This window comes from Netta rufina, assembly GCF_964035555.1.
Source record: "Netta rufina genome assembly, chromosome: 3".
NCBI lineage: Eukaryota > Metazoa > Chordata > Aves > Anseriformes > Anatidae > Netta > Netta rufina.
In genome coordinates this window covers 79,162,488-79,188,804 of record NC_140125.1, presented here as the reverse complement: position 1 = coordinate 79,188,804, position 26,317 = coordinate 79,162,488, and the positions used below count along the sequence as shown (strand labels likewise).

Here is a 26,317-nt window from a genome sequence, read left to right as displayed (position 1 = left end):
ATCCTGGAAATCCTTCCTGTAACCTGCAAGGATTCATGGGCCCTCCATTCCTTAGCACAGGCTCACTGTGCTGTCCCTGCACCATTGCAGCTGTTAGAATTGAGACCACCAGCTGCAGTGGTGTTTGTAAGAGCTGCAAAAGTGACAGGAATGAGAAAGAAAAAATTATTCCAAATCAGGACCTAAAAAAGTAGGGGCTAGCCATGCTCAGAGACAACCTATAATTCTCTTTTCACAGGCATCAGAAATCAGGCTTTTCTTCAGTCCAGTCTGAGCAGTGAAAAGAATCTGACAATCTCTCTGAAAGTAAAAAGACAAACAAAACAAAACAGAACAAAAACAAAACTTCAAATGCAAAGCCAGCATCAATTAGACCCGTGTTCATTAACAGAGCACTTACCAACCTAAAGAAAAGTGGCAAAACACAACACTGCTGTCAGACAGCAATGTCCAAAGCTTAGTAGCAGCAGTAAATCAGTGCAAACCCTACTCTTAATCTAAACGTCTGAGTTAGGATGACAGCTGTAATCAGATCAGCAGCACAGCTTACTGTCTTGTGCTATGTTATCTCAGTGCAGGAGGAGACCCTAATTTATAGCTGGTGTGGTGGTTTTCCACTCTACCCAGCAATGTATTGTTTCTCCCTTTCTTCAGTGGAACTGGAATTCAGTTTCCAGCACCCTTCCACAACCTACTGCACAGAGAATCTGTGGGTGGATGTGGCAGACTCAGTCTGGGTTAAAATTAACTTGTCTTGTTAGGAGGTACAAGCGGTAACTGCTTTAGAAGGTTGAACTTAATCCTGAATGAAGACAGAGAGATTAGTATTGACATCAAAATTGCATGATGGCAGAATGCATAGAAATGCCTGCTTCTGGGATGTGCAGGCATTACCTTCTGAAACGGAGAGCTCGGCCAGTTTGTGTGGCAGGTCTGAAGTCCCAGCACCAGCAGGAGAGCCCAAGATATCTGGCAAGGCGTTCCGGCGGCCCGACCTTCCTGATGCTGCAAAATCTGTGACCAGAGGCTCCACATCAGTCATTGCTGACTCCTTTCCTCATAGCAACATCTGCTCAAAAACATGAGAAGAAAACAGCTACAGCCTGGCAAAACGAAACAAAACAATGATGAAATCAGTCTGCTTCTTCGGGATGGACACTAATCAAACATGCTGCTCAACAAAATCACAGCCACAGGCTTTGCCCCAGTGAGTCTGTTGTTAGTAAAGCCACATACCTCAATGTTGGGTGCTGAAGCTGTATGTGCCTGTGCATTTCCTTATGTTGCCATTTGCACACCCGAGGAGCACAATGCACAGCTCTTGACCTACAGAAAACCTGCGAATAAAGTCAGCAACAGACCTTTCTGCCAGCCACTTGTATGCATTTTTATGACCTGAGCTCTCTTTATAAGTGGTTTTGACACACAGCCACTGGAAAGGGAACTGAAACTCTGTTTAGTCATACTGTCTCTGCGAAGCAGAACATACCTTCTTTATTAGGAATCTTGTTTGGACTATTATTTAGAATCTTGTTAGAACAAATTCCTTTCACAGAGGAGTAAATTATATAAAAAGAACCCTCAAACAAAGAAACAAACAAACAAACAAAAAACCGCACAAAATTTCTTTATCCTGTAAATACCAAGCCACTTGCTTTCCTCTGCTCCTACAGAAATAACTTGTTTGCTTGGTTTAACCTCAGCTTGTGCATGTGACTTTTACCTAACAAATAACCAAAAGCTGGACTGAATAAAGCCAACAGTGTTCTGTTCCCTCAAGCCTGTCTCAAAGCCAATTGAATTGAATGTGAAAACTCCTGCTGACCACAATGGGCTTTGGATCAGGAATAGATGCGTTTGCAGCATCACACCCCAGGGCACCAGCTTCTGTGAGAACACCTGGAGCAGAAGGTGATACTTAGCTGCCTGTCACACACAGGGATAGTGTGTGAAAGCTCCCATTAGCGACTGTTTCATTAAGAATCACAGAAGGCTATCACACCAGAATTTTACACAATAATTTCCAGTAATTAACAGCGTAAATTATAATAATTGAACATGAACTGTTCAATTAAAAGCAATACTTGCTCTGTATGAGTGCGGTTCTGTGTGCAGTGCGAGAACAGGAATATTGTCTCTGTGTCACTGTGCTCAGCATGTGATGTGGAAAGGATACAGATGGGGTTGGAGACCCGCCTGATGGAAGAATATCAGGTTTTGATTGACAACTGCCTGTATGTAGAATGAGAGTTAGATAAGCAAAGTCTCATTTTTACTGTTCCTCATATAAGAAATGGAGAATCGTAGTCACCACTCTAAAATTCTGCTAAGGTTGGGAAACAGTAGTGCTCTCACTTTGTGGATAGAAAAACCGAGGGAGATCTGTAGGCTGAACATTGCCTGTTCTGATGTGCAGGAAGGGAGGGGCAGAGCTTTGATTACTGATGCTGACCTTGTTTCCACCACAAAGAACATTTCCCTCTTCTCCCTCAAACTTCCTTCAGCTGTGTCACTCCAATTATGAAAATAAATATCCTTTTTTCTTTTTTTCTTTTTTTTTTTTTTTTTTTTTTTTGTATCTCTGAATGCGTTGTAATAAAAGAAATGAATCCTCCTTGGCAAGAAATGAGGTTTAAGTAAAATCTGCAAGTCTGAAGGATGACTTGAACTGGTAAACAAACCACTTTCTTCCACCAAAGTCAGTGACTAACGGTTCTGACCCTGATATTTGAAAGTTCTGTCTTGCATGAAAACAACCAGGACAAGTCCAAATGAATCTTTCCCATAAGCAGCAAAAATATAAAAGTGATAAAAGACACTCAAGAATATGACTTTGAGAAAATATACAAGGTATGTGTATCACAATTCTGGTTTAGATATGGCAAAATGGTGTGTTCATTAAAATGGGTGAGCTCAGCCCTGAACAAGAAATAACAAAATAAGGAGAATGAATCCAAATTTACAGAGAGTCTCATGGCTTTTTGTAGGTGTTCATATTTACCTGACTGTGGGTGTCCATTTTTCTCCAGCATATTTCTCCACATGCTCACCAGAGCAGGTAAGGACTGTAAGTTACACATCAGAACAGAAAATCCTCAGCATCTTCCTTTGCTTGGAAAAGGCATTAAGATTTGTTCCTGATGCCAAAATATCGGTGTGGCTGCAGTGCTGCCCATCTCACTTCGGCCACACAGTTGGTGGGCCAACACTGTTGTGAGGTGGCTGCTGTTCATCAAAAGATCTCCAGACTGACATGAGTTAAAACACCAGAGACTTTCTCAAACCTGCCTTGTCCATTTGTTTTTTCCTCTTTTCTCCCTTGCAATTACTTTGTAAATGGAGAAAATCCGCTCTACAACTACAGCAGTATCAAACCACCCTCTCCTGTAGCAAAGTTTCATCCTAGCCATCTTGGGCGCTTATGTCAAATCCCTCCCTTTTCTCTCCAGCCCTTTCTCCCTGATGTAATCTCCCGTCAGTGCATAATGCTAGGCAACCCAGGAAGATGATGAAGGGCAGTCTGCCATCCTTCCATGTACATGAATTTTGATTTATTTGATTTTAAAAGCATGCAGGGGCAAATCTTAGAACACTTGTTGGACAGGAAATCAGCCCATCATTATCTGTCAGGTGGGTGGGCATAACTGAAATGTAGCTATCTAAAAATACCAATACACTGTCCTTTGTGTAGCAGTTACCATTATGTTATTATCTTCATTATTTTTTCTGTATTAAATCCTGAGTAACAGAGGCTGAGGAGAAGGCTGAGTTCAAAAGTTAAGGGCTACTTACTGAGCTAGCACACTTCTAAGTTTGGAGAGAAATGACTGAATACGGGACACTCTCTAAGTATATTTCAAAGATGAGACTACTCCAGCAGGCTTATAATTTACAATATGAATCAAAACTTAAGTCTACCTCCAAACATGGAACAGACCATATTTAAAATACCTTTCTATGGTACTGCAGCTAAATGGCATTTCTTTCTTTAATGTTCTAAGGATTTTGTTCAGTTTCATTCTGCTGCTCCCTTACAATTGTATTTTCTAAGTCCTACATCTAGGTATGGATGTAGAGCTCTTTTGTTCTTCATCTGTGTCTAGCTTTATTTTTTTCACCATTTCCATCAGGTACTATCTTCCTGAAGCTGGCATCCTCTCACACGTGTTATGTGTACCATTTTTCATGCTTTTTCACAGGGTAAATAATAATCACAGTGTGCACAGCATCAATTTTCCTAATTCCACTCCTCCCACCAGCAACATCTCCTTCAGCTTCACTGAGCTCATTTTGTTGTAGACTTATCCTAGATAAAGATATGTACATCTCACCAATGCCAGCACGCAGTTGTCTTTCTCAACTTCCAAATTATTGTTGTCAAGTTCCTCCCATGTCACTGCTCACCAGGCTAATGGTATACAGTTTAAAGGAAGAGTGACAGATTGCTGGAGCAGAAGATTCCCTACTTCGCTGCCTCTCTCTTTTCCAAAGCAAAAACCAGGCAGCCCAGAAGCAGAAGGGACAGGGTGGGACATGAGTTGAGTGGGGAAAGTAGCTGTTTGCAGCAGGTCAACAGTAGGAAGGCAGATGGACTGCCAGAAGAACTCTCCTACTGAAACTAGGCACAAGGGCTTTGGCTGTCATTATAAATAAAAAGTAACACAACAAGTACTCCATCAGTATTTCATGGTACCAGATTAATTTTGCTGCTCATTCATGGGCCATGACACAGTGCTAAGGGATTTCAGAAGTATAAAGTTAATCTTCTTGGATAACCCTCTGAAATTCCTGCAGGACCACAAAGGACGCACAGCAAGACCTCTCTGGTACACAAGGGGGAAGGAAGAAGTCTGCTTGTGCAAACTGGCTACCACCAAAAGTAAAGTTTGATTAATGTATGCATCAGATTTTCAAGTGAGTGTCTTCAGAGAAAAGGATGGCAGGCAAAATGACAACTTTTTTTTTTTTTTTTTTTTTTCTAAGCAAGACAGCTAGTTTGTTAATCTTTGAATCTTCTTTTGTCAGCAGCATAGCCAGCTTCTCCGGGGAAAATGAGTCACAGATTTATTTAAATAAATGACAAAGGAAAAGAATAAATAAGTCTCCCAAAACAACTTGTATCGAGGATCAAGGCAAAAATGCTTTACAGCATGTAGCCGTAGTAGGTACCACAATCCACATTAAATGTCAGTGCTGTCTCTTGCTCACCTTATCTACTAAAAAGTAGATAAGTCACCACCATACACATTTGTGATAGTTCTTTTTTCTTCTCATATTTTTACTGTCTTATACAAAGACAAAATACTGGTTTTGTTCTGCTTATAAGGACAAACTGTTCTTCAGGAAATGTCAAAATGTTCCTGACATCCATGTTGTTGCAACTCCACATAGGAAACCGAACAACCAAACGCATCACTTTTTGCCACTCAGACTCTTCTCTCCTTTTGAAAACTTTTCTCTTAGGCCTTTGTCTGCACTATTGAATTGAAAGGTACACTTCCCAAACACCTTTCCAGTCGTTTTGAATGCTCATTAGTGAGAACAGACTGGAAAACATGAAATCTTCTTAGAAACACTTGAGAAATAGAATAGCCAAGTAATACTGCTAGAGCCAGATTGATTGATTTTGTGTCTTGATGGTCTCCTGCTGTAAGATAAATTTCAGCATCTTGTTTTATTTAAGAAGAACTTCATTTTTTTTTATTTTTTTTGTTTTACTTTTAAGTAAGAGGAGTGTTCTTCAAGCACCTTTTTTACAAAATTCTGTAGGTTCAAAAGTGTTCAAGTAAGGAGAACAGAAAACTTATTGAATGCAGTACTTCCCACTGTGCAACTGAGATGAAAACCACATCTCCTTGCTACACACTTGCCATGCTTCCACATCCTCTTCTGCGGCTGTTGCACTCTTGTGGCTTTGCCTGCTCTTCCCAAAGATGTCAGACTAGGAACATTGTGATACATGCTAATATAATCTTTACACTTTATCCTGAAGCAGTACAGGACCACAGAAAAGGAAAAAAAAAAAAAAAAGTTAGGAGCAGTCATGATTTTAATGAAGACTGTCCAGAGATTATGATAATGACTAATAATAACCTGAACATTTGCATAACAATTTTTGTGAGGTCTCTGTTTGGTGTTTTTCCCCACCAATGAAATTTGCAACACACTTATTTGCCTAGTGGTGGGCAGCACACAAATATAAGCAAGCAGTCTTTAGGATTTCTATAGCATACACAGATGTCTTGACTGTTTTGGGCGTAGAATAAGAGACCACACATTTCTTAATAATTGGCATGGCAAAACAATATAGACAGAATAGACATATATAGACATATATAACAATATAGACAAAATACACAAAAGTTAAAAGTGAAGCACTCAGGAAAAGGAGTAAATTCTTTAGCTTTATTATTAGTATTATTATTTATTTAATTATTTTTATTATATCACTGAAGTTGAAACGAGTTTCTGTTATTTTTCATGGCAGAAAGATGATTTGGCTTTCCAGTACCTCCAGAGACGCTAACTAACAGGGAAATTAAATTATTTCCAGTCTCAGTGAATCTATAATGCAGAAGCATGTTTGGGTCTACAGACTTCCTACATCTTATGTCTCAGCCTGGGCTATTACAGCTCATACATGACATTCTTGACATGACGTCTGAAAGTTTGCTATGTTGTTTACATGTTTTCAATTTGGTTTCTTTGCAAAGTGAAAAAAGCTGGACACACATCTGTGTTCTTCTGCTCTGGATGTTACCTACTCTATCTTCATGTACCAGGGGCAATATAATTTCTGATAATCTGAAGCAATGGCATCCAGATGTTATTTTCAAAACTTATTATCACTTAGTCTCAAACCAGTCAGGTTGAGATAGCAGGATCACACCATCCCTTCATTTCCTGCATTGGTCCTCTCAGAAGAAGCACTGAGTCAAAATCCAAGATCTTGCTTGCTATCTTGCTCCTGCTGTTCAGGTGCTCATCCGTTTGGGGTGCAGAATCTGAAAGGCTGGCCAAAACTGTAAGATAATGACAGGAGCTGACAATTTTTGCCCCTTGGTGACGTACAATTTCTAGATATATCTTGTCTGTGCTTTCATTAGAAATGGTTCAAGATGGGCAATTAACTTTGTTAAATATTAAGGACTACCACAATGATCTTCTGTCCAAATACAAAATATATTTTTTCTTAACTTCTGCTTTCTCTTGTACACAGTACCTGGATTTTCTGATCACTTCCACATAGCTTATGTTATAGGAAAGAGCAGAGAAAAAAGCTATGTAATGTATTAGTCATAATGCTTTTGTACTTATGGAGAACGTGCAGATGCTATGGTGAAGTTCACCTTCTGCAAACCTACACAGGGTAGAACAGGTTTATTGTGAGCTTTTAGACACTGAGTACACAGTGCTCTGATGTACAGAAAAACACATTACAAGAATAATAATAGCACTAAGTAATGGTACAAATTTCCCGTTGTGAAAGAAAATAAGGAAGAGGAGAAAGGGTCATGATACCGACAACCTAATCAGAAGTTATTTGCAGTAAGTAATAAATGAAGTGACATTAGCTGAAGGCAGTCAATACCAGGCAAGAGAGCAAGTCACTTTCCAAATGTCTCTGAGTGACCAAAAGCAACGACAGACACAAGTTATAGTCAAAAATACAGTTCAACAAGGAAAAAAGGCTGATGCATCAGCTATGCTGGGGAAAAAAAAAATAAAAAAAATAAAAGAAAAAATAAAAGTCAAATGCATCCCCTACTATGAAATAAGAAATGAAGCTTGAAGCTCAGTGTGGGGAAGGGGAACAACCTTATTCCTCCTCTTATATTTTGGCCATTCATCCTCACAGTCTTCATTACCCATTGCAAAATGTATACATATCCCCTGTCATACACATATACTTTCTGATCTCTGCCACAGAGCCTCATATCCTTCCTGAAGATTTACACCTGGCCTGAAATCCTAGAGAAGTTTGTCCACCCACAGGCACATACTTTAGAAGTAAGTTAGGAATTACTTAGACATCAGATTTAACTACGTAAGTTTCCAGAGGCCCTGGTAACTAAGATTGCAGTTATGTTGTATTTTTCATGATTTTTCATATTGCCACAGGAACACAAGGAAGTGAGTATCTTTACTGTACCTCCTAGTCTTGTTACTATGGTCACATGTGCACCACACCTTTCCTCTGTCCTCTCCCATCAGCTTGTTCCTCAGACTTTGAACTACGAATTCTTTGAGGGAGAACCAAAGGAGCTTTTCCCTCTGCCTCCGTAGCCATTACCCCAGAATCCCAGGAACATTTCCTGAAGCACACACAAATGAATAGCTGTGGAAGCCAGCATATGCATACATCAGTACTGCATTCTTTATGTGAATCAGGGAGTGATTTGGTCTCCGCTTGCTCTCTCTGTGGAAGAAAATTACTCCGACAAATCCACTTGAAGAGGCTCAGGCAGCAAACGACTTATGGTATGCTGTGGTCTGCCCGCATAATGCCCTCTGTAAGGCAAGTAGTGCAGTGCAATATAAAAAGAACAGAGAGAAGATGAATTTATAATTCAGCAGATTATAGGATATATGGGAACAGGACAATCTTATGCACTAAACCAACACACATATATACCCAAATTTGGTTACTGAAGAAGGCCTAAGTCCCCTTCTGATCTTACAGGCACGAATGAGGAACATTTCCAACTAGACCAGAGTGAATCAAGGGTAGTGATATTCACAGGGAGGTTGGTAGCAACACAGATCCTTGTGCAAGTGCTTACAAAAAGGAATAGTAAGGAATAGTCTCTTTCCTTGCGAGGAAAGAGAAGTTGACTTGTAGGAACATGTGGGCACAAATTGCTGAAAGACAGGAGCACAAGCATGGCAGAGAAGTAAGAGACTATAGGTGTGCTTGTACATCAGGAGAAAGAATGACTAACTGAGGTCTATCTGAGGTAAAGAAATTACCTGGCAAACTAAAGAGACAAGAAAGGGTAATTCTGAAAAATGACTGAGGAAGAGGGATGAAATCATGTAATGAGGAGTTTATTTGGATGGCAGGTAGGATGTAGGCAGGGAGGAAGAGAGGCATGGTAAAGCCTGGGGTGAAACCAGCCTTATTGGAGGATATATACATCCAGCAGAGACTATGGATTAGCAGCAAATTAGGTAGCAGTAAAACAGGCATGTATGTGCTTAAAAGTTTGTGTGTACAATTACCACAATAGGCCCACATACAGAAAACCTGAAGAGTCTGCACATGAGAGTTTAACACACTACTTTAACATGCCACAAGCTATGTCTTCTTAACTGAAGATTCAGTATTTGCAATGACCCCTGATGTTGTGGGGACTCCTCAAAACAAGTAACTACAATGCGAGCTTCCGCACACCAGCTCCCTACCAGGGCAAAAAGTCCCTGTCTGCTTCACATTCAGACTTCCCCAGGACTCTCGGAGGCAGAAGTGGGTTTGGTGAAAGAGCTACCTTGCTGTCATGAAACTCAGTGCTTCTCTCCAGCTAGGTAGTAGGTGGTAACAGCCTACAGCAAGACACCTGGTTAAAAGGCTTTGAAGTCCCTAAGCATTCAAAACATGGGTCTATTTCACTGAAAAAGCAAGGAAAGCTCTCAGAAGCATTTTACTGTTTCGTTTATGCCAATGACAGATGACTTTTTTTTTATTATCTTTGTTATGGCTAGGTAACATTCCATAATTATACTGAAAAACATAATCATATCTTATTTGTATGATTCTTCCTCCTTCAAACTTACAAGCTATATCTTTTAGCTTTTTGATAAACAACAAAGATTTGAAGTACTGATTTGATTGGTTTATGAGCACTTTTAAAAGATCAGTGTAAGGCTACATTTTGTCCTTGTTTACTGTCATGAAACTCAGGCAAATTCCAATAAACAGATAGGTATACATTGTGTAAAAGATGTAGGCAGTGCTCATATGGGCAATGCTAGACCCAACCTCAGATGGGTCTGAATCACACCTGGAGAACTCTGTGTCCTACATGTGGGCTTCTTCCCTGTTCAGGTTCAGTAGCACCTCACTGACATGGAAATTCTTGTGTTTAGCCAGTTTTGCACCGCACACCTTCATACTTCCTTGTCTGAACACAGGAGAGCATCATTTTCTTGTGATGCTGTGGTTCTGTTGGACACTTTGAAAGAGCTGAAGTGTAACCAAATCCAAGCACCCACTCTTCTCTGACTGAAGTAAAACTTGCCTATTTCAATTTTTCATTTCTGTATTCTGGCTTCATTGTGCCAAGCACACAGAAAGAGAAGTCACTATTTCGATACCAAGAATTACTCACAGCAGTCTGTTTAAGGAAGGAAAAAATAAAATATATACATACATATATATATATATATAAAGGAAAGAAAATAAAAAAAAAATAAATAAAAAAAAGAAAATCCTGAAGAGAAATTAACCATTTCATTGCTAATTACTCATACGGGTCTGAATACTACATTTAAAGCAAAGTCAGCTTAACCTTCAGCTCTTAATTGGGCAATCAAAGTACTGCTAAAGTACCAGAAGCTAATTTTATTTTCTTTACAGCTGCAACAAAGCCTGCTTGTCGTTGTCATTAGGGTATTTCTAAATCTAGCATTTTTCAAGTTTTTATTATTTGTCTAGTTTCTTTAAGAACCAAATCAAAGGCAAAGCTGTTGACAACTTCAAATAATTCACTAGTGCTTATTGTTGGTGCTAGCACCTATTCCACTGTGTTCACAAAGAGCAAATATCAGTCTGATAGCTGCTCAGATGTTTGAGTGAAGTGTTGGGGTGATGGCTACAAGACTAGGTTCTCAGGGTTTCTACTGACTCAAGTTCTTTGCTTTCACCATGAAGCTCCGCATAACTATTTTCCCCCATAATTTATTCTTACTCTCGCTTCAGTTACTTCTTCTACCCACAAATGGCCTGGGTTTCCTGAAATATTCTTCTATTTCACTCACAAATGCTGCTGGAAATCCAACCCAGAATAATTCTTTTAGCTTTCTTTAGTGGACAGGATTTTGGAAAGCAGAATGTTTTTGCTCAACTTCATAAATGTTTATTTAGGTAGTGAAATATTTTTTTATTAACTCAGTTCAAGGGTAGTAAAAGGTCCTTGATGTTGCAAATATAAGTGAGCTATTGTAGGATAATTCTATAAAGCCATCCTAGCTTGAAGGAGAGCTGTTATATCCAAAAGATTTTGCAAAGACATTTTCCTAATTAATAAAATATATTTTCTGTCCCTGTAAACTTTTTCGCAACCACATCCTTAGGCCAACACAGGTGCTGGAAAGCTCTACCAAATCACTTTGGTTCAGCCTGCCTTCAGAGGAAGATCACAGAATCACCTCCAAGATCACCAAGTCCAACCTGTGACCTAACACTAACAAGTCCTCCACTAAACCATATCACAAAGCTCTACATCTAAATGTCTTTTAAAGACCTCCAGGGATGGTGACTCAATCAATTCCCCGGGCAGCCCATTCCAATGCCTAACAACCCTTTCAGTAAAGAAGTTCTTCCTAATATCCAACCTAAACCTACCCTGGCGCAACTTTAGCCCCTTCCCCCTTGTCCTGTCACCAGGCACATGGGAGAATAGACCTCGTTACAGCTTCCTTTAAGGTACCTATAGAGAGCAACGAGTTCTCGCCTGAGCCTCCTTTTCTCCAGACTAAACAAGCCCAGCTCCCTCAGCTGCTCCTCATAAGACTTGTTCTCCAGACCCCTCACCAGCTTCGTTGCCCTCCTCTGGACTCACTTGAGCACCTCGATGTCCTTCTTGTAGTGAGGGGCCCAAAACTGAACACAGTACTTGAGGTGCAGCCTCACCAGAGCTGAGTACAGGGGGACAATCACTTCCCTAGCCCTGCTGGCCACACTGTTTCTTATGCAAGCCAGGATGCTGTTGGCCTTCTTGGCTACCTGAGCACACTGCTGGCTCATATTCAGCCGACTATCCACCAATACTCCCAGGCCCTTCTCCGCCAGGCAGCTCTCCAATCACTCATCTCCCAACCTGCAGTGTTGCTTGGGGTTGTTGTGCCACAGGTGCAGGACCTGGCACTTGGCCTTGTTGAACTTCATACAGCTGGCCTCAGCCCATCGGTCCAGCCTATGCAGATCCTCCTGCAGAGCCTTCCTACCCTCGAGCAGATCGACACACGCACCTAACTTGGTGTCATCTGCGAACTTACTGAGGGTGCACTCGATGCCCTCGTCCAGATCATCGATGAAGATATTAAAGAGGACCGGCCCCAGTACCAAGCCCTGGGGAACGCCACTAGTGACCGGCGTCCAACTGGATTTGACTCCATTCACCACAACTCTTTGGGCCTGGCTATCCAGCCAGTTTTTAACCCATGAACCAATACATGTTGCTGTGCTTTTCACAGTAATCTGATGACTTCTAAGGAAGCCCCAGAAGAAAGAAACTGCTTGATATGTGAATTCTAATACAGAGAGAACAGAGCTCACCCTGGGCTGCAAGTGACCCTGGTGCACTGAAGCACCCCTTAATGAGTTATTGAAGTCTCTTACTGCTGTGCTTGACATCTCAGTGACTTTAACATTCACCAAAAAAAAAAAAAAAAAAAAAAAATCAATAGGACATAAGTTTGCAGTTTGAGAGTTTGTGTTGAACTGCTTTTCTTCACCCTCTTCTAAAATTGTATTTTAAATCTGGATCATCAGTTCCACTTCTTTCCCCTGCTCTGTATGTTGCATTCAATCTCTATTTATGACTTAGCACATATTTTACTTCATATATAATATTTCTTCAATATGAAATGAATAATTTATCATTTTAATTTCACTTTTTGACACACATCATGTTTATTCTAATATAATTCCAATCAGTCATGTATCCTCTACAGCATACCTGTTCAGTCTTGGTAGCAATCCTGTTTACTTATTTTAGTGAAATTTCTGATAGAAAAAATCTGCCTCATTCTATGGTAACTCACCAAGAAAATAGACTGAGATTTGAGAAATGTGTCTGCCTTTAGCCTTATAATTAAGTTAAACAATGACCCTGATTCATGAGACTTCCTAATTTTATTTACAGAATATTTTAATGTGCTGATAAAAAAAAAAAAATCAATTATAATTCACTGAAATATATACCCTGATAGTATAAATTTACATTTTGATCCTGCAGTTAGTTATGCACGTGCTTAACTTTATCTAACTGGAAGTCTTCTGCTCTTTTCATTCAAATTTGACAGTACAAAAAGGGGAATGAACTAGGAATATGCTCCGTAACCTTCAGGAATGGATCACAGGGTCAGATTTGTCCATCTCAGACTGGGAGACAGCAGTCTTCTCCAGTGGATCAGACACCTAAACATTATCTAAACCTCCACAGAAAGGCTAGTATGGTGGCACAGATAATTGAGAACATCTTGTCCCTAAATTTTCTGGGAACGAGCCAGGTACAGCCTGCTCCCATTGAACAACACTGCTGAAATTGAATTTCAAATAAATGAAGAAAATACCCCTGAACCAACAATCTCTTGAGGACTAAAGGTGGAAACAAGTAGGGTATACGATTAGCCACAGTAACAAAACATTTTTCTTTGCAATTTATTTGAGATTAATTTTTTGCTCAGGTGAAGGGTTTTATCTGCAGCACTCTACTTGCTCCTACCTCCCTATATTTAGATGACTCCTTTTTTTTTTTTTTTTTTTTTCTTTGCATTTTTCCTGAAAGGATATGACTGATCACAGCGATTTATAAACTCCCTGACTTTCATGCTATTTCAGAGTGTCTCTTTTCCATTAGAGAATAGGCCTAATAGGTGAAATTCATACTAGTTATAAGGCTAAACAAGTCAGTGGAATTACACCTGGGATTCATTTGGTTTAATTTCTTTAGCCTTTCAATATACTTCCATTTTATGAAAGCATGAATCATCTCTATTACCCTCCAATGCCCTTGCTCTAGGACATTAAACAGCCTTACTATCTTAGAGCTTCGCAGTCATAGAGTAGCTCAAGAAAATAGACATATTTCAATCAAACTTCCAGTAAAATATACTAAGGAGAAGGTTTTATGGTCTGCCTGAGCTTATTCAGTAATTGAGGAGAATTATTGTCCCTTAAAAAAAAAAAAAAAAAAAAAAAAAAAAAAAAAAAAAAAAAGTAAACTCTTAAAACCAGATCTCTACCTCCAAAGATTATTGCCTGTTGTTCAGGAACAAACACCAAACAGCCATTTCTACGGTATGTACTGAGCCAGTCAGATAATTTCCACATGGTTGAATTAATGTGTTTTAAATTAATTCAATTAAAATTACCTATAATTAAGACAGGTGGCTTTCAAAGAGTCATTTCCATTTTGGTAAATGATCCTTCAGTAAACATGCCCTTCTACCAAAACACCTGGATAAAATGCTTTAAATAAGAACCAAGAAAAACAAAACAAAACAAAACCCACCTATTTTTATATCCCAAATGATAACAAGGCTATGCAAACAACCAGTACAAATGGGACGTCTTAAAAGATGAGAGGGGAGAAAGTAAAAAAAAAAAAAAAAAAAAGTGCTTTTATAAATGACATGAATCAAACGTGGCTAGATCCTTCAGCTGTTTTTAGCTGGAACATAACCGAGAACAGAACTTTTGTTTAACTTTCTTAATGTACGTGGGCCACTGATGCATAAGGGAAAGTCTTGCTCTTATCTGTCATACAAATAACTTTAGTTTGCAGGCCTGCATACCTATTTATCTGGATCTTTTGGTTATAAAAATTTAACAGTCAGCTTTTTCCCTTGTTTTTATTGTTATCAATTTAACATTTTTTGTCTGCTGTATTCTGAGTGAGAGATGGGCTTAATTTTGACATATCGGACCAGAGCTTTTCTCCCACAAGCCATAGCAAAATTAACAAGCAAGGCCAGTCTGAACAAGTGTTTCACTCTTCAGAGCAGAATTGGGTGGGATTTCCTACTGAGATGGAGGCAGCTCACCACAGACACTGCGCTTGCCGTTTGACTCGCTAGCTGAAGGTGCTCTGATGCTACAGAATGACTGCCTGAAAGAAACACTTTCAAGGTGGCTACAGATTGCTTGTCTGTGCTGACATTTAGTAGCCTTAACATTTTATGTTAAACTGGAATTACCACCCTTGTGAGCTACTTGGAAGCTTTTGCATCCTCCACACAGCTGGCTGAAGTGCATACCTGCGTAACGTGTTGTGTGAGATCGGGAACTGCTGAATGCTCTCAAACAAAATTTTCCCATCTGCTAAGCTAATGACATCTTCTAAAATTTCTATGAGCTCTGAACATTTCCTTTTTTAGCTTTGCAAGCTTAATCATATTACAGCCTAACACCCAACAGTATAAACTAATCTTTTTTTTTTTTTTTTTTTTTTTAATGCAAATCCCTCAGAAGAGGATTGTTCCCCATTTTGTCTTATTAAGCAGACAGGGAAAGAGGAAAACAGATAGGCACAATCACCAAGCAAAACTTCTGTTTCTAGACAGATTGAAACCAACACAAAGGCACTTTTGGAAGACACGTTCTACAAAGATGCATCTTTCCCAGAAACACACAGACCTAATTGCATTGCCTCACAGGAACTCCAAGGGAGTTTTGTTTGCAGAAGTATGGAGTTGAGCTTTTCAAAACAACCCCCTAGAAATTATAACTGTGTTAGTATAACTGGTGTTCTGTTTAACGTTGTTCTAGCACTCCAAACATTTACTTCTTGTTTTACATACTTCTGCGTTTACTTTGTGTTAAGACCTTATCTGAGAAGTCAAAAATATGAAGGATGCTTGCCTTGTTTTCCCATTGAACGTACATCCTTAGAGATGGTGGATTTTGTTTTTCTAGATTCCAGTCAGCACTGGAGATGAGTAGAAACCTACACTTCCCTCCTGGAGTCCTATGTGAATCTGGGTAGAGAACTGTAGATGGTGGCATTTCAGGCAACTGGCTTTTCCCCACTTGTTCTTGAAGAGGCTACAAAAGGCTACAGGGGCCATGGGAGACATTTTTCTCTGATCTTCTTTGCCACATTTTATGTCTCAGTTTAGAATAAGCAGTTGCAAAGTTTATTTTATTCACGAGTTTGAGTTTTTCCTCAAACCTTCCCCCTGTCCCCTTTTAAGAAATAATTCTGTATTTTATTGGATGCAGACAAAGAGTCATGACCCTTCCACAGATCTGCATGCTGCACTTATTCTGAAACCACAGGTCACATTCTGTTCCTTATAGCGTCGACCAAAACAGTACAGATTTGTTCAACACAACAAAGGTTTAGGAGAGAGTTGATAGAAATCTCTTCAAACATCCCTCCAAGAAGTCTTGTTCATTCATTCATACTGAGGAAAAAAATAAAATAAAATGGATTTGTTGTAACACCCATCCCAAACTGTAAAGAGTCCATCAAATTCATGAAGACTGTGTGGAGACCCAATAGGCCAGGTCCAAGCCCACACATTGCTTTGTGTTCAGAGCTGTTCATGGCCAGTGCTCCCTCTGTCACAGAGAGCTCCAAAAGCCTTGCAGTGATACAAGTGTCTCTACAGGACAGGCCTGACAGCCTCCATCTGGAGGGCCACATGGGCAGTGGCTCTCCCCCATTTCACTTCATGAAACACTCTTCCTCTCTGAAGGAGGAAGAACTGCTTCCACAGAAAAATTGTGGGTACCGTACTTCTGTACTGCTCAGCCAAGAACTCTGTAAGGCACTGACAGGCATGGCCAAAGAAAAAAATCTGAATATAAATCTAGAAGTGATTTATTTATTTTATTTTATTTATTTATTTATTTATTTATTTTTAATCTAACCACATTCATATACTAAAGAAGATTCTTACTCTGCTGTTTCAATGGAGGGGATAGAAAGACTAAAAAGACCTTCTTGATCACATGTATGTAAAACCCAGCAAACAGAAGAACATCAGAAAGGCTAGGAAATTTTAAATAAAAGGGTTCTTTTCTGCTTGCTTATTTTGTTCAAAGTGATAAGGAGACAAGCACAACTCATTAGGAATGCTAGACACTTATGAAACCTCATAAAATATTATTAAAAAAAAAAAAGGCTTACAAGAGGTAGAGAACACAATGGTAGAATACAGCAGATGAGAGCATAACTACTCACAGGACAGCAAGAAGGGATATTGAGTATCAGAGAAACAACTAGAACATTATCTCAATTTCTGACTTTCAACTGACTGCAGCAGAATGCCAAGGGAAAGCTGAATTATGGCCAAGAGGGAAAGAAAACTTGAACACCATTCAAATATATAACAACACATCCACATACAGGAATGTGTGCCTTACAGGTAGACTTCTGGGCTTCAGCATTTCCATTTAGGTCACTTCTGGTACAAAAATAAGCTTTCTACACTCAGTCCTTAATAACAGGGTCTTAGAATGAATTCTCCATCCTCCATTAAAAGAGGCAAACTCTCCTCACTTGCTGTGCTGCTACATTCACTTCAAAGGTAGTAATTACTGCCTAGATGCTAGTTAAGGAAACAAGCTGTGTCTATTCAACAGCATTCTGCTATCAGAAGTGATAACTCAGAAGCTGTCAATAGGCAGTCACGACAACACTGTAGCATAAAAATTGCTTTCACATTTATGAGATAAATAATACTTTCCCACCCAATTGGCATCAAATGTCTACAACAACAGATATTCCAGCATCTACACATTGAGTTTCACAGCAGCCAAGAAAGCTACCTGGAAATAACCACATTGCTTAAGTTTGTATTAGCTGTCAGCTGATTTGCATGGTCAAATGGTCAGCATGGAAGAGGGTTACCTCAAGATCACTCTGTTGGCTGATCTTGCCCAATTGTGTTCTCCAAAATGCAAAGTACCTTAAAGTTCATGGTTCATGTATGCCTTCAGTCCCACGGCACAGTCCTTCTGGAACAGGGACTAGGTATGAGCTAAAAAGAGGAAAGAGCCATCGGTAGAGCTGTATGCAGTCACTGCGAGGGACATTCAGGAAGGCAACAGTAGCTCTGGCTCCCACCACCCCTTTGAAAATAACCTGCCATCTCACAGCTACCGGAGAAGCAAATTGCCAATGGAAAAAACTCGCTGCTTTTAAAACTCAGGAGGGCTGAAACAACTTGATGTTGTACAAATAAAAAAGCTCTTGTGTGCAGAGTGTGTCAGCAGGGAAAAACAAGAAAAGGAACACTGAGGAAAAACAAACTTCTCAATCAAGGAAATGACTCAACCATTTGTACAACGGCAAGAGAGTCTCCACCTGACATTTTTCAAGGGTCAAATACACACAAGTGGAAGGGGTGATGGGATTTTATTAACCACTGGATAGGTTTCTTCTGACACAGAGGACCCAAGCTGAGTAAAACTCTACTGCTGTAAATCCAGAGCAATGCCACAGGAGTTAAGCTCCTCTGGATGTACACCAGGGCAACTGAGATCAGGATCATTCCACAAACTGTGCATATCAGCCAATTATTTAGTTACTAAAGTGAAAAGAGCTTGTTTATAATGGGATATTTTAGTGGATGTCTGTGGTACCATAATCAGTTAGCAGAAATAGAAATAAATTTGCATAGATATATACTCCTTTTGTGCACTGTCATCTCTATTTTGAATGTTTAATCTAGACATAAAAAGAAGAGAAAAAAATGAAACAATATGTTTAAATAGTTATATTAAATTAACCTTCAAATCACTTACGTATTTATTTTAGCATACCATAAAACCACATTAAATTGACATTGATCTACCCAAGAATTCAGCACTTCCCAATATAATGTTCTCTTCCCTATGTTCTCTCTGAGATGACCATTCTTCCCTTTGGACTTTCAGATTAAGTGGCATTACTTCATGGAACTCTGCACAAACCCAGCACAAAACCCTGACTGCAGGTACTAGTCATAAAAAATGACTCTCCAGGAAGTTACTAGAATAGTAATTCAAAGATCAGCATTTTGAAGTAGATAGGAGTTTGTTATGGAGAGAATATTGTATTTCAAAATGCTGCAAAATCAATTGTACCACTTCTCCACCACCACCTCAATGTCTTTGCAAGAGGAATTGATACAATAAAAAAGAATACATTTACAAGACAAATTGCAGTCTTCCCTGCAGCTTTTAGCACTCTGTTAAATTAGTTTTCTTCTTGTGCTTGTCAATTATGCCTACGTTATTGGTTTTGCTTAATTAACATAATCCAGAAAACTTCAGCAACATAACTATTCTTGGACACTGGTTATGAGATATGCTTCATTTATTTTACTAGTATAGTTGTAAAACAGCAGGAATGGGGGTCTACCTAAGATCCAGGATCTGAAAGGACTAGCATTAGTCAAGGGAAGCAGTAAATGGCATGTATGACAGTCACACTTACCTGTGCTGCAGGAGCAGAAAAGTACATGGTTGCCATCATGCTGATACGCATACATAGCCTAGCTCTGGAAATGTAATAGCTAGAGCTCTGTTAGTCCCCTTTTCAACCTATTTTCTTTCCTTATACCTTCCCTTACCACCTCCTTCAGTAAATCGTTCCTGGTGTCATTAGGGAACCACAGAACTGCAAATGTTTTCTCAGGGTAAAACATTCTCCCATTCCAAATTTTTTGTTTACCTAAAGCCTGAAAATCGTGTTTTTAACTCAGTTGCTATATTACTGGACAAACAGTTGGTACAGTCAGTGTTCTGAACCACATCCTCAGCCTGAAACACTTTCTTTGCACACATGCCCTTTCAAACTTGACATTTCATGTGTTGATTTTAGCTGCTTTATAGTTACCTAAGTGCTGAGGAGAGGAAGAAAACAACACGCACACATAAAAGGTCTGTTGATGGCTTCTCTCTTTTCTATTTTAAAGTTCAAAAGCATACATATAATACATCTTTTCAGCTCTACAGGGTTTTCACTAGCTAAAGGATAAATTTTTTCTGAGCTGTTACTGCAGTTGCTGAAACTGTGACTCAGCAACCAGTCTCACACTTAGAAGTTTGGCAAATGGCTTGATGCCAGATAAACTATTATCCATCTAACAGCTTCCTCATAAATAGCAGGATGCTCTAATGCAAGCTTGCATTCTACCTGTATAAGGACAGATTTTATTTGCTGTAAATCCAGGTAAACTTCACTGGTCTTGCAATGCTGAAAGCATTCAGAATCTCCCAAGCAACATGATGTTTGGGCTGTGGAAAGTCTATTCTGACATACCATCACTAATTAAGGAAGAATTTTACAATTCTTGTTTCAAGAAACTTATTTTCCGAATAATACTGCTGAGACTTTTCCTTGCTGGCTTTTTCCATAGTAAGAAGTTGTACTTAGTCATTTTTTTAAACAGATGAAGAAAGTTCTCAACTTAAGTTGCTCAAGCTCAGTTAAGTCTGTACTACTATATGCCAACCATGCTATCTTGTACAAAGTCTGTAAAGAAATTAAAATTAGACTATGAGATACATAATCGATGTCCAGAATGCTCCTATTTTTATAGATGAAATGCTTACCTATGCATATAAAGGCCTTTTCAGGTTATCTGTAATTAGCATTTATTTTGTATTATTAGGTATGGATACTGCTGTTGATGTACAGCTCCTACACCAGTGTCTGAAGACATGTCATCCAAATTCTTTTTCCTCCAAATGCCATTCCAATGGCTATTAAGGTAAGGTGACTAAAGATGAAAATAAATCCCTCTAAATTTGTCTGGATATGGAACTGTTCAGGCTCATACTACAGCTGATGAAAAAAAATCCAGCCAAACAAAAGAAACAGCTTCTCTCTAAAGTGAATAAAGATGGGTGTAAAGCTCACTGTTAGCCATAAGCAAAAGCTTTTTGTGGACTGTCACTATGAAGGTCCAGTACTGTCCCTGACCCCATCTTGCCTCATTTCTTGTTCCACAGACCACAATTCTTTGCAACATCTGGGACTGGATTCTTCCTCCTTCTTTAGCAAAGAGCATGTGTACACATTAGATGGGTGCCACAATACTTGAGGTACCCGTCCTGCAAGGTAGAAAGAAACCAAACCATGTAAGTAGATGCTGAAGCATCTACAAAGACTTGATGCTTCAGAAAACCACTTCAATCTACAAAGCTCATACATGAAAGGAAAGGCACCTGGAACTAAACAACTGATAATAGCTGGGAGAAGGGCATGCCTAGGGATTCTACCCATTGCAAGGAAGTTGGGTTGCCAGGAAATACCTCCATCTACTCACCAGCAACTTCATCAGATGAAGAAATAATCACCTCTGCAATGACTCCTTCAAATCACCAAGCAGAGCTCTGTCCTGTTGAAAAGGTGCCCAGACGAGGAGACCTAGGGCTCTGAAGGAAAACTGGCTTCATCTTCTGTTTCCTAGGTGAATGCTTTGCTCACTAGGGAAAAAAATAAGCTGAGCAACAGCACTTTCCACTGTGCAGAAGATAATGGACGTATTCTAAATTAAATTCTGTCTTTTTGAAGTCAACTAAGTTTTGCCACCATCTTCACACTTTAACATCTAATGCAATGCTTCTTTTAAGGGAAAAAAATAAATATGTCACAGAATCTGGGGTCAGGGCTCTCATTAGTCAGGCTACCACTTGAAACACAGAGGGAAAATATTATGCTTGAAGCCTAAAGACTGCTTCTGTAATTTATGCAGTGACTGATTCTTATACAAGAAGAGCAAGCCCTTGGTGTCAGTGCAAGGTTCACAATCCCCAAATTTCCAACAGAGTCCTTTAATGACTGTGCTCATTTTGTCCCCACAAATCATGGATTCTTACATGTCTTCTTTTCCAATTATCTCTCAAATGGATGGGGAAAAAAGTGTTCACAGAAATGAGCTGTTAGTAAAACCAAAACAAAATTAAAGTAAAACCACTGTGTGTTTATTTAAGTAAGACTTGACACTAAAAGCATTGACCATGCTCCAAGGAACTGCTGAGTATTTCTCTGAAAGAGTATTTGCTTTGCATTGCCAATATTATATTGGCAAAGTAGGAAAAAGAAAAAAGTATTAAAAAAAGTATATAAACAGAAAGCACTAAGAGGACCACGTCCTCTCAGTCACATCCCAAGTTAATCACTGAATTTGAACTCAGCAACTGCTAAGAAAACAGTGGTGACAAGATGTCAAGGCACGTATAACTAGATGATACAAAGCAACTTTCAATAGACAAACTCATGAGCCTACCTCCCTGTCTACTTGAGGCCCTATGTTTTCTGGGAGAGACTCTTTGCTCTCCTTACTGTCAGCCAGTCTAGCAAATTTCAGTTTCAGAAGTAACATTTGGGGGGAAAAGATGCATTATCAAAGATTCAAGAATGTCCCAAAGTGTCTATTATATACTTCATCATAATTTTAGAAGCACTGCGTGTCATTAATCAACATTAGAAATCTGACTTTTGAGTCCTTTCATTTTAGGAAAGAAAATAAATTCTGCAATTTTCTTAACTATATTTCACATTTATTATCAAGTCATTATTTCAGGCTATTCCTGGGTACATTTTAGATGATGTCTTCATCTCTTCCCATTCTGTATGGATTCTAACTTTGCTGCTGAAAAAAAAACATGAGCTTTCTGAGCTTTTCCCAAAGTCTGCTGAAGGGAGGAAAGAATTAACATAATTAGGAAAAACACGAGCTAGTTCAACTTCATCCTGTCTAGTCTTATAAAATAATTCTGCATATGAAAATGAATTATGGTCACCACTTCCGGGACAACTCGAAAGCCTAATTAAAGAAAAGCAAGGTATCCTACATGACTTTGCTGAACATTTTACAGGTAGATGGAGTGAACAAGACAAGAAGAAAGGGCAGGGGTCAGGGGGAAGGTGGAAGAAAATTCTGGTAGTTTCTCAGACATCATGGTCTGCTTATGCTTGTTTCTGAATATCAAACAAACAAATTTCGGGATATCCTAAAATGTCAGTCTCCTGGGGAAGAAAAAGGAGCTATCATTTCAAACCAAAGAGTTTCCTGTTTGGTCAACCACTTACATGTCCTGGTTAAACACCTCTTTTATGGAGACAAGGTAGGGTTTTTCTCAAAGAAAAAGTCTGTCAACATCTCAAAAACAGCACAACTTTTATCATGCCTAGGCTCAGCTGGAGGAGATCAGCAATGATATTTTGCATTAGTGGTAGACCTCTAAGAGTAGCATAGGACATGCAGCCAGGAGGAGATATCTGGGACAGAGCCAGAAGCATGGGATAAAGCATGGCTGAAAACTTGGTGATATATAGTAACAGAAAAACTCAAGTTGGAAGAGACCTCAGGTCATCTGCTTCAATCTTCTGCTCAGAGCAGGGTCAACTATTCAGAGCAGTTTGTTCAGGGATTTGTACAGTCATGTTTTGAATATGTCCCAGAATGGAGACACCTTTCCAAGGATGGAGACTCCACAACCTTTCCGGGCTATCTGTGCCAGGGCTTAACTGCCCACATGGTGAAAAGTTTTTCCTTACCTCCAGTCAGAATCTGCCCAGTTCTAGTTTATAACTGGTTTCTTATCCTCCCTGCTGTGCAACTCTGTAAAGAGCCTGGTTCCATCTTCTCAGTAATCATTTGTACGTATAGGAAGGCCAGTCTGAGATCCCCCTAAAGTCTTCTACAGGTTGTTCCTGCCCCAGACTTTCAGCTTCTCTCCATAGGGTAAATGTTCCTCAACTTGATGGTCTCCTGCTCCAGTTTATCAACATCCTGCTTGTAAGGTAAGGACAAAGCTGGACACATTCTTTCCAGACATAGTCTAAGAAGTGCAGCCTGGTATTTCATTACACCTTCCTTGCCACCAGCACGCTCTGCTGAGTATGTTTATCTCCTTGTAGCCAACACACAAAGCAGGATTAGGATATTCACAGTCACAAAGAGTTTTCAGGTTGAACTGCTCACCGCCACAGGTGTGCAAAAGCCAGGGAGCTATCAACTGAAGCAGCGTGACTTTGCATTCTAAGAGCCTCTGTCTTTCCAAAACTGGGCATAGCACCAGATTTTCTGTTAGGCAGAGCATTTGATACTCCAAATCAGGCATCAAAAATCAGCTTTGTTCTTCTGAATGGGGCTGGCACTGAGACTAGTTTCCAGATGGTTTTCTGTTGTGTGTTTCTATTGCATAGAGGAACACAGCAAAATCAGAGGAAAAAGCCTTTTCCAGAGAGAAGCAAGAAATCAGGGAAACTGAAGTAAAAATGTGAGGGCTAAGGCAATAATTAGTAAATTAAGTCACTTCCTGTGTCGCTTTTTTCTCAAGTAAGGAAACAGCTGTGGAAGCTCTCACTTCATGCCAAACAAATCAGTGCTTGACTCTCCGATCTGTAGTAGCCTTGGCTGGCATTTTCCAGTCTCATTTATACAGTTATATGCAAAGCAGCCAATTACCGTGCTTATTATATCTTTATTGACAAAAATGGTCTTTGAAAGGACAGATGCTCTTGTTTACCATCCCCTTAGATTTCAGACTCCATACCAGTGTTTGTACTCTATGCTACACCAAGTCTGCCTTCTTTTGCTCTTTATCTGCTTTTGATATTTAATTTTTCAAACAGCTTGATGCCTGTATTAGGGACTGGTTTGAGTGTTTCCATCTTTGAATGTGTTTCTTACAGCTCACTGATCTCAAATTCATTGATGAATATCATTAAAACTCAATGGGAGAGATCAGTTTAAGAATTTGACCCCTGTACTAATTCTGGCTTCTAACAGAAGCTGAGTATGGCTGAAGGGCACACACCTAATAATACAGTAGCGACAGAACAAAGCTGAGTTAAAGGACTGCTGACATCACTCACCTTTAGCTATTTAACTATATTCCATCTATTTATTGTATTAGAGACCACTTTCTACTTGGCAAAAGACAACTCAAACACAATAAGGGATAATGTCAAATCAATGAACTGAACTGCAGTGCAATATCAAATCAAATGCCATTTTTACTCCAAAGTTGTAGCACTATTCTTCACTGTACCACATAGCTCCAATCCACCAAGGCACTCAGTGAAATGTTTAATTCTTGTAGTTGGATGCTTAAAACCACATACTTAAGCCGTACAGCTGGGGCCATAATTGCTTATTTGATCATGTTTTCTAATTTTATCTTTCAAAATAGCAATCACAGGCTTAAGAGAGACCACCAGAGACAAGAGGTCCAAATATTCACCTTTCTACTCTTATCTCTAAAAAATCCTGACTACTTTTGACTTCTACAGACATTGGAGAGAGATGAAGTTACTTAACAACAGTAGCAGTTAAGTTATTAAAAGCAAGGATCGAGCCTTATTAAAACTGCAGGAATTTTCAAGCTTTCATCAGAAAAGTTTCTGGCATTATTAAACTCTAGGAAAATGTTTTCTATCAGTGGACCTTTCCCTGACATCTGAACTCCTGTACCAAGCTGGTACGCTGACAGACATGCAGTCATGGCTTACAGCCCAAACCCTCTGAGGAGACCACAAGGGCAATGAAATCCCAAGTCATGAAAAACAGGATTCACCTTGCAGCTCATCCCATCCTGCCTATGGGCAACCACGGGAGACCGAGCCCAGAGCTCTTTTCAGCTACCGAGAAGCAGAGTCGGGTAGAGGAATTGGGGCAGAAAGGCATGGTACTGTCTGATGCCACGGTTTCTTCACCCTATGCCTCTTGACCACAAAGCCATGTCATGGTTTCCTCACTTCTTACCAACTTGCCTCTTTTCCTTCCATCTTACTGATGCAGAATTCAAGCTAATAAGCTATTATTCTTCAAGTGAACTATAAATGGCTTGAAGCAGAAGTCCAGGATCTACAGGCTGTGGAATCCAAAAGATCAAGCCAGAAGACAAGCACTGTGCAGGCAGAGGGCCAATTGCAGGGTTAGGGGCACAAGTTAAAAGTTTATGAACAAGAGTAACATTACTGCTGGCTGAACTGTGAAAAGGCAAATGTGTGGCTGCAGTGCTAGGGCCTATGAAATACAAAGTGTTAGCAAGAAGCATTTTGAAGAGCAAGGTAATTTAATTTTAATCACCGGTTAGAGATTTGGGGAAGGCTTGAGGAGGGGGAGTTTTGGGCTTTCCATGTCCGCAGTGCAACCATGGAGATGCTAGCATGGAAGTAAACACTTTTATTGACAGGACCTAGCACAAGGTGGACATAAGTAGAGCCACATAGATGTCACCAGAGCACCTCTGGGGCAGATCTGGTAGCCTGAGACACAGAGAAAGACACAGACTCAAAAGGGGCTGGAGGAATGTCAGTCGAAATGAAAGTCTTGTCTTTCCTCTTAGGCTGGTGGAGCTGATCCTGCCTGTCTGTCACACAGAAAGGGAGAGGGGACAGCAATCTCCTCCAGACACCGGTAT

The 26,317-nt window shown here is 39.7% G+C and overlaps 1 protein-coding gene across 1 annotated transcript in view; it reads right to left on the bottom strand.

The window, feature by feature from the left end:
- Positions 1 to 26,317, bottom strand: part of PKIB (cAMP-dependent protein kinase inhibitor beta) — a 54,754-nt gene that overhangs the window by 3,806 nt on the left and 24,631 nt on the right. Inside the window, exon 2 of the mRNA XM_084285025.1 lies at positions 895 to 1,069. Within this exon, the coding sequence (XP_084141151.1) occupies positions 895 to 1,042 (148 nt within the window). The 5' untranslated portion in view covers positions 1,043 to 1,069. The remainder of the gene's footprint in view (positions 1 to 894; positions 1,070 to 26,317) is intronic.